At 60.6% G+C, this 7,714-nt stretch overlaps 7 protein-coding genes across 7 annotated transcripts in view; 5 read left to right on the forward strand and 2 right to left on the reverse strand.

Moving 5' to 3' along the window:
• Nucleotides 1-1,340, forward strand: part of SDRG_11569 (hypothetical protein) — a gene marked incomplete at both ends in the record, with an annotated part of 2,093 nt that extends 753 nt beyond the window's left edge. The window contains 5 exons of the mRNA XM_008617611.1: nucleotides 37-82; nucleotides 127-269; nucleotides 320-559; nucleotides 607-759; nucleotides 801-1,340. Coding sequence (XP_008615833.1) covers nucleotides 37-82; nucleotides 127-269; nucleotides 320-559; nucleotides 607-759; nucleotides 801-1,340 — 1,122 coding nt within the window. The remainder of the gene's footprint in view (nucleotides 1-36; nucleotides 83-126; nucleotides 270-319; nucleotides 560-606; nucleotides 760-800) is intronic.
• An 838-nt stretch (nucleotides 1,341-2,178) lies between these two features.
• On the forward strand, nucleotides 2,179-3,303 carry SDRG_11570 (hypothetical protein). Its single transcript, XM_008617612.1, has one exon. It carries the CDS (start codon nucleotides 2,282-2,284, stop codon nucleotides 3,230-3,232), a length of 951 nt encoding a protein of 316 aa, XP_008615834.1. The 5' UTR covers nucleotides 2,179-2,281; the 3' UTR covers nucleotides 3,233-3,303.
• Nucleotides 3,304-3,522: 219 nt separating this feature from the next.
• On the forward strand, nucleotides 3,523-4,660 carry SDRG_11571 (phosphatidate cytidylyltransferase; the record flags this gene model as incomplete). The annotated part of the gene is made up of 7 exons (XM_008617613.1): nucleotides 3,523-3,711; nucleotides 3,756-3,837; nucleotides 3,881-4,016; nucleotides 4,062-4,122; nucleotides 4,165-4,336; nucleotides 4,383-4,514; nucleotides 4,560-4,660. The coding sequence occupies 7 exons, from the start codon at nucleotides 3,523-3,525 to the stop codon at nucleotides 4,658-4,660; spliced, it is 873 nt and encodes a 290-aa protein (XP_008615835.1).
• Nucleotides 4,661-4,697: 37 nt separating this feature from the next.
• Nucleotides 4,698-5,189, reverse strand: SDRG_11572 (hypothetical protein; the record flags this gene model as incomplete). Its single annotated transcript, XM_008617614.1, has 1 exon — nucleotides 4,698-5,189. The coding sequence occupies one exon, from the start codon at nucleotides 5,187-5,189 to the stop codon at nucleotides 4,698-4,700; it is 492 nt and encodes a 163-aa protein (XP_008615836.1).
• A 394-nt stretch (nucleotides 5,190-5,583) lies between these two features.
• Nucleotides 5,584-6,177, reverse strand: SDRG_11573 (hypothetical protein). Its single transcript, XM_008617615.1, has one exon. It carries the CDS (start codon nucleotides 6,113-6,115, stop codon nucleotides 5,660-5,662), a length of 456 nt encoding a protein of 151 aa, XP_008615837.1. The 5' UTR covers nucleotides 6,116-6,177; the 3' UTR covers nucleotides 5,584-5,659.
• Nucleotides 6,178-6,180: 3 nt separating this feature from the next.
• Nucleotides 6,181-6,850, forward strand: SDRG_11574 (hypothetical protein). Its single transcript, XM_008617616.1, has one exon. It carries the CDS (start codon nucleotides 6,433-6,435, stop codon nucleotides 6,781-6,783), a length of 351 nt encoding a protein of 116 aa, XP_008615838.1. The 5' UTR covers nucleotides 6,181-6,432; the 3' UTR covers nucleotides 6,784-6,850.
• A 424-nt stretch (nucleotides 6,851-7,274) lies between these two features.
• SDRG_11575 (hypothetical protein) overlaps nucleotides 7,275-7,714 on the forward strand; it is a gene marked incomplete at both ends in the record, with an annotated part of 1,764 nt that continues 1,324 nt past the window's right edge. Inside the window, one exon of the mRNA XM_008617617.1 lies at nucleotides 7,275-7,604. Within this exon, the coding sequence (XP_008615839.1) occupies nucleotides 7,275-7,604 (330 nt within the window). The remainder of the gene's footprint in view (nucleotides 7,605-7,714) is intronic.

The following is a 7,714-nucleotide window of genomic DNA, read 5'->3' on the forward strand; positions in this document are numbered from 1 at the left end:
GCGCGCTACGAAGGCCACTGGGAAGACAACGTCAAGCACGGGCTCGGGCTCTTCTTCTTTGAAGATGGCACGATTTATGAAGGTACAAACCCTTCTTTCAACGAAAAGTATCAATATATCGAGCAGGCGAATTCGTCCGCGACCGCATGGTCGACATAAACGACAACAAGAGCAAGAACGCCGAGACGCTCCCGACGCTCGTCTTGTACATTGACGACATCCTCCGCCACGAAGAGAAATCGCGCGCGCTCAAAGCCACGCAGCACGCGGCAAGTCTCCGGTGCGAAAACACTGGAGCTGAGAACACTGTGGCTCATAGGTCCTCCGCGCCAACACGGACCTGCGCAACGTCTACCGGCACTACGCGTCCTGCGGCGGCACGACGACGGCGCACGCGTCCACCGAAAACACCGTGCTCATGGAGATGCGGGAGCTCTGGCGGTTTAGCGCCGAGTGCCGCCTCAACGTGAGCATGGGCAAGCTCAACCGGTACCTCCTCGTGGTCCGCAACGCGCAAAACAAGGCCGTCAAGAAGCTGCGGATCCAGCGCGAGAAGAAGGTTCTCGTAGCATTCGAGTGGTCCTAAGATCTGAGATTGATGGGTAGCGCCGGCACATGAACAGTCGGGCCATGGACGCGATCGAGACGCCGCGGGAGAAGTGGACCGACATCCACGACCCGGACCGCGTCGTTTTGTTTCGCGAGTTCTGCGAGATCCTCGTGCGCATCGCGTGGGACGATGCGCTGGAGCGGGGCGAGGTCCTCTATTATTCCGGACAAGCTCTAGAAACGAAGCGTAGGTGGACATGACGGTCGCCGACGCTTTCACGTACCTCTATGACGCCAAGATCCACGACCACGCGTCGACGCCGATGCTGCCGATGGAAGCCATTGAGATCTCGGTGCACAGCTTGGAGATGCAAACGGTGTTTCAAAAGTACCAGGAGCTACTCGAGAAGCTCTTTGCGCAGTACAGCGGGCCGGTCGCGACGCCCGAGAATGATTTGCACCTGACGACGGGCAACTTTGTGCTCATGCTCAAGGAGAAGCGGGGTCTTGGCGCCCTCGGCGTCCCCGGCGTCCTCAAGTGTCTGCGCAAAACCAACGACGAGGAGGGCGGCGGAGATTTTGACCCGTTCCTGCTCGACGCCGAGCTCATTTACCCCGAATTCCTCGAAGCCATCGCCAAGGTGGCCATGGCGGCCGCCACGCGCAACCTCCCGATGCCAGTTCTCGTCGCCCAGTACATTCGCGATACGTTCGAGAAGCCACCGCGTGCGATGAGCCTCCGCCGGCTCACAACCGTTCTGGAGCCCAAGAAATCCATGACACACTTCTAGTACACGAACTGTAAAGTTGTCAGCACGTACATTGCGCAATATTAGTGTTGGTTGACCTCGTAGTGGTCCGTGGCTCATATCTTATAGAGTCACTGACGTGGCAGCCGGAGCGAACAGCGTGCGCGACACCACGTGGTCGTGCAGAACGACGACTTGAGATTACAGCTCCGACTCCTGAGATGCGCCCGTCCCACACACGACGTCATTGGCGTCGCAGTCGTGGCGGCGAGGGTCTTGGACGTCCTGAGAGAGACGAGAAGGTGGCGACGACTAAGGTGGTCAGCATCGGTAGTCGAGCGGATCATAGATGCTTGGAACACCCGAAACGCCCATCTCGCTGCCACGACGAACCAACGTTTCGGGAAACCAGCTCGCCCTTCCAAAGACGACCGACTCTCTTCGCAGTCGAGTGACTCACAGCACGGACCACCGGCGTTCGGGTCCAACCTGGCTCACACTGTATTTTATTCTGGTAGCAAACTCTGGACGACGTCCGCTGTGCCTAGCGAAGCTCCACAACACGCCTACCTCGTTCAACTGCCGACGAAGAGCACTGCTGAGGTCGTGAGAGCCGCTTCTTCCACGCGTAGTTGCTAGTGTCGGGCCTAAGAACCCGCGAGTTGATTGCTTCGGGCGTGCCAGCTGGTTCGCATTTTGACTTGATGTTTGTATGGCGTCGCACTGCTCATGCGTTCCATAGCGCAATGTGTCCTCGGTGCCCGATGTAATTTAAAACCAAACATTTTATTCTTTTCTCCATTTGTATTCTAGTGCATACAATATCCTAATGAAATGGGCAGTAAAATAAACCGAACGTGGAAAATTGTTTCAACCACAAGCCAGGCTCGGCATCTGTCTCGGGAATCGAACTGGTTGCTCACTCTGCGGGCTCTCTCGCGCGAACGCTGCGGTGGCCATGTCATTTCCTAATCTCCACTGCCATGCGCGTCTCGACTGCTTCGATCCTCGCCGTGCTCGCGTCGACGGCCTCCGCCAAGATGGCCAACCACCAGTGCGTCGACATCTACCGCGGCGCCCGCTACTGCTTTGAAGCCGACGGCGTCGTCTGCGGCGCGTCCGAAGGCGCCTGCCCCAAGGCCGGCACGAAGGCCGGCGCCCGCTGCCTCGACTTCCTTGAGAGCTACAACGGCGACTCGTGCGTGCTCCCGCGCGACACGGTCTGCGAGGAAATGGACAACAAGTGGCGCTGCGTCCTGCCCGGCAAGCCGTCCGAGCAGTCGCACGGCTACGTCACTGCGCCTGGCACGCAGCCCACCAAGACGGAGATGGCGCAGCCCCGCCACGGCGGCCTCGGCTCGCCCAAGACCCACAAGCCCCATACGCCGGCCCCGACGACCGAGGACGTCGATAACGACGAAGGCAGCGACTCGACCGAGGGCAGCGACTCGGACAGTGGTAGCAGCAACAACGAATCGGATGATGGCAGCGACGATGACGCCACCACAAAGCCTCTCGGTGACAGCGCCAACACCAACCCCAACGACACGGGCGGCATCGACGACACGATGGCGTCTGTCCTCGGCAACCCTGTGACACAGGCGCCGACCAACTACACGCTCGGCGACGCCGCGACGGCTGCGCCGACCACCGAGACGGTCCATTCGGTCTCGAACCAGGCCGAGAGCGGTGCGACAGGTGTCAACGAAGCGCCGTCGCAGGGCATGGTGGCCGTGTACGCCGTTGGCGGTATCGCGTGCGTGGCGGCGGCCATGTTCGCCGTGCACAAGCGCCGGGCGACGTTGAAGGCCAAGGCCGACGACGAGTGCCTCGTGACGCCGGCCGTGCCGCACCCGGACATCCTGCCCAAGGAGGGCTCGACGACGCCGACGCTCATGGCCTCGACCGAGAAGATCAAGGTCACCAACGTCTAAGCCCTCTCGTGTCTTCGTCGTAATTCATTAACTTGGCGCTCGATATATGTTGTACCCTATGACCACTTGCCCGCTTCAACATCGCCCAGAGCTTCGAGCTCATGAGCTCCTACGGAGCGTCTGTCAAGATGGAACCAGACGTCCAGAAACGTGTAGCGTCGCCAGAGTCAGGTCATCGAAGGCTCGATCCAGCGCCGCATTCCATCGCGTTTTGCCCATGAGCAGTGATTATTTTACGTCGGGTTAAAGGGTTCAACCTATTTTACGTTCGCCACACTTTGATTTCAACGATGGGCGTCGACTGGGCCCGCCGGGTGGGAACGTTCTGCGTCGCCGCGCCGCTGGCGATCTACCTCCTCTGCAGCGCGACGGGTACGGCCGCGCTCACGATGCTCATCCAGACGGGCTGCCTCCTCGAGTTCCGCCTCAACGTCTGCCCGCAGATCCTGCAGCACATGGCTGGGCGGAAGCCAGCGCATGTACGTCGCTGCGAGGTCGTCTGGCTCTGGCTGAGGATGCATAGGCGCCGTGGCTGCACGCGCTGACGCTTGCTGGTCTCGGCGCGCTGGTCGCTGCCGCCGCCACATTCGACAAGTGGACCCATGGTATAGCTCCTATGCATGCGGCTTCTCGTCTCATACAAGGTAGATGCAACGGCCGCCGGCGTGTACTTTGCCGTCTTTCTTCTGCATCTCCTCATGGCCAAGGGCCAGCGCGAGCCGACGCTGCACGCAGGCCTGTTGAGCCTTGTCTTGGACCTTGTCGCGCTCTGCTACATTGTCCAGTGCGTCCATCACAACATTGACTCGCACTCATGACGAGCACGTAGCGGCTTTGGCCACGCAATCCTCGTGCGCCAGGCGTCGTCGACGTACGGCATGGGTCTGCAGGTACACTGCTGCTCCGGCTCAGTTCTCACGGTGGCGTTCTAGATCATGACGGTGGCCTGCTCGTGGATCTGCGATACAGGCGCGCTCGTCGCCGGCTCGCTCTTTGGCAATGCCAAGCTACTCGCTGCCATCTCGCCGGGCAAGACGGTCGCCGGCGGCCTCGGTGGCATCGTCTTTAGCGTTGCTACGGTCGTCGGCGCCTCGCTCCTCCCACGTACGTCCTGTTTGTCGGTGCGAACATTAGCCTCACGTGCAGCTAGCGGCCTATGCGTGTCTGCCGCCGCTCTCGCTTCTGCATCAAGTGCTTTTGGGCATCGCTATGGGCATCGCATGCATCGCCGGCGACCTCGTCGAGTCATACTTGAAGCGCGTCGCCCAGGTCAAAGACTCGGGTACGTGTGCTCGTTGCTGCAAACTGCTTGGCTCATGCGGGGCAGGCGTCTTCTTCCCCGGCCACGGCGGCTGCCTCGACCGCATGGACAGCCTCCTCTTCGTCGCGCCCTTGATGTACTACTGGACGACGGCCATGGGCATCTAGATACATTCAAACCAAGTTGCAGCTCTATAATACGACTCTAGTTGTTGACGAACGCGCGCTTCTGGCGGCGCTTGGCCTTGGACGGCGGTGCGTCCTCTGCGATCGACTCGAGAAGCGTCTCGACGGGCGGCTGCTCCGTAGTCGTCATCTTGGGCGTCGTCTCCGCCGTCTTCTTCTGGATAAACTTGACGCGCTGCTCGCGGCTGCCGCCCAGCAACGACGAGTACTTGCCGTGGCGGGGCATGAAGATACCACGCTCTTCCTCGGGCACCGTAAAGTGCGTCGGGCGGATGAAGGTGCGCTGCGTGCTTGCCTCGTACGCCAAGCGCGCGTCGGTCTCTTCGCTGTCGAGCTTGGCGAGCGCAACGTCCAGCGGGTCCTTGGGCTGGCGCAGCTTGCCAATGTAGATGATACCCAGGCACACGACGACGACGACGATGTGCGCGCCCATGATGTGCTTCCAGACACCCTTGAGGCCATAGACCATAGCGAAGAGGATGGCCACGTGGATGCGTCTGAACTCCGTCATGTCCGTCTTGCTTTGCTCTCTGCCTGCGTGGACTCGGAACGCCGGATACGTTGCCAGGTGGCATCCGGTAAAAAATGCCGCCACCCATCTTGCCCGTGCCGAAAACAAATCTTTCGATGCCGAATTTAGCAAAGCGGTCCCTCCACCTCGCCGCTCTCGGCCACGCCACGAGGAATCGTCTGCGCGTCGCCTGCAGTGGTCATGGCCTGGAGTGCTCTGCGCGAAGCTCCTTGGCGCGCTGGAGAGAGGTCTGTCCTGCCCAACTCTGCCGGACAGGCGCCACGGGCAGAGTTCACGCGCTTGCAACGCGGTCTCGTCGACGCGGGCCTCGCCACTCGGTATACGACGTCGCTCCATGAACAAGCTGTCTACAGTATAAAGAAGCGCTGGGTGATGGGAAACGACAAGGTGAAAGACGCTTCGAATTGTTCGCCGCAAAAGGGCGGCGGTGTAAGTTAACAAGGAGATTCTTAGCCGGGGTAATGTGCCGACTCGATGCTGACGTAGCCTTCGCGGCGGCTGCTTGGCGGAAGGCCGAGACGTTCGCAGAGCAAGATGCAACCAAAGAGGAGGAAGCCGAGGAAGATGAGCACAAACACTTGGCGCGTCTTGTTGAACGACGTGTCAGGGGCCGGCCCCGGCGCACAAGTACATGCCGACGACCCGATTGGCGGGCAGGCGTGCTCGGTGCTGCAGCAGCAGTACTGCTCCGGCGCCGGGATGAGGCCGCAAAACTTGCCAGCCGAGGAGTTGTAGGCGCGGTCGCACTGCCCGGACGCGGCGCAGGCTTTGCAGGCCGAGGGCGCCGGTGTCGACGGGCTCTCTGCGAAAGCGGTAGCGAGAAGGAGCGTGAGCAGGAGGCTCCAAAGTACTGTGGGCCGTGGCATCTGGTGCGTTGATCTGGAATTTGGAAATGCCAAGAGCATCACATCACGCAAAACAGATGGTGCGTGACCTTTGTCCCGTGATGGGCCAACTTCAAGTGCGATCTGGCGGACCGCTTGCGAGGGACATCGAGCGGCTGGCGGCGGCGGTTCCACTCGACCAGCGCTCTCAAAGCTCAGCAATGCTACAAGTATATTGTTGCATCGTCGGAAGACGACGAGGGTAGCGGTGTTGCGCATGCGGTGTCATAGGCTCTGCCGTCCTCGTGGCTTTGTCGCCCGACGCAAAGGCTAGCGTATGGAGCTCGTCGCTAACACCCGCGGACGCCCAGGGTTCGTCAGTCATTTGCGATACGAGCATGGCTCCCCGCGCCTTCTTTGCTCTTCTCGTTCTCGTCGCTGCAGTTGCCGCGGCCACGACGCCGGCGTCGACCTGCCATGCGTGTGCGACCACCGGACGCTGCGCCGATGTCAAGTACTGCGGTGTGTGGCCGACAACCGGCGCCTGCTGCTGTAAGCTCGACGCTGTGTGCCCTGTTCCAATGAGCGACGGGACGTGCAAATGCCGAGAAGCGGCGGCGACGCCGTCGACGCTCCCGTGGTTCGTCTTCCTCGTGTGCTTCTTCATTGGCATGGTGCGGCTCGTCAGCGACAACCCCGTCGAGGCAGGCCTCAGCCCTGTCGCGACGGCTCTCGGGTACTCCTTTTAACATGACGCCCACCTACATCTGCATCCAGTACGACGATAAAACGATGCTCTTTACTTGATCGATGCCATCGCTAAACTGTGCACTTGCCGTGGCGCTCATCGCATACCTACAGCCCAAATGCACCAGCAACTCACATCTGGACTCAACTTGGTCGTACTTTTGGTACACCAGTGCGACTGGCTCGCTCACTTGGCAACCGAAAGCTGAAGAGCTGCACGAGCGATCATTGTACTAGTAGTGCTCAGTGCTGAGATGAGACGCTACAGCGAGGTCGTCGCGCGCAGTGCTCAGCTCTTAGTTGCCGAAGCGAGGTGTCGAGAGGCAGTGTACGTCGGCACTGTTCTCTTGAACTACCGAGGAGACAGCCGCCACGACACAAGACGAGGATCGAGCGAAGAATACTCGACACGCGATCTGATTGGCCAAGCGTGGATAAAGATACGCTCTCGGCCAATGAGACGCTGGCATTTTCTTCTTCTTCAATTTGCGAAATGCACTCGATGGCGGGAACCTGGTCGCTGCCGATGGACGTCATCGAACTCATCGCGATGCAAGTGGCATGTCCTTCGAGCCTCTCAGCGCTGCTGAGCGCCCTGCCCCCACCCGCCGTGACACCCGCGCTCGCGGCGCTTCAAGCGCTGACGCAGCAACCGACGACCGCGCGCGTCTCGTGGCCTCGCGTCACGTTCCTCTCAACAGCATCGGCCTCGACGCACGCGCATCTCACGAAGCTCATACGCCACGGGGTTCAGATTGAGCTTGTTTTGCGCCAGCCTCGGGACATCCTCGAGGCCGCCGTGCCGCTGACCGCCGTGACCAGAGTCCACATTGCACCAACCAAACCGCTCGCGGAAGCCGACGGCGTCATGCTGCTCCTCGCTCTGGAGCGCGCGCCTCTCGAGCGCATGATAATCAACGCAGCTCGACAAGA

The sequence above is a fragment of the Saprolegnia diclina genome, assembly GCF_000281045.1.
Source record: "Saprolegnia diclina VS20 unplaced genomic scaffold supercont1.42, whole genome shotgun sequence".
Lineage (NCBI taxonomy): Eukaryota > Oomycota > Saprolegniomycetes > Saprolegniales > Saprolegniaceae > Saprolegnia > Saprolegnia diclina.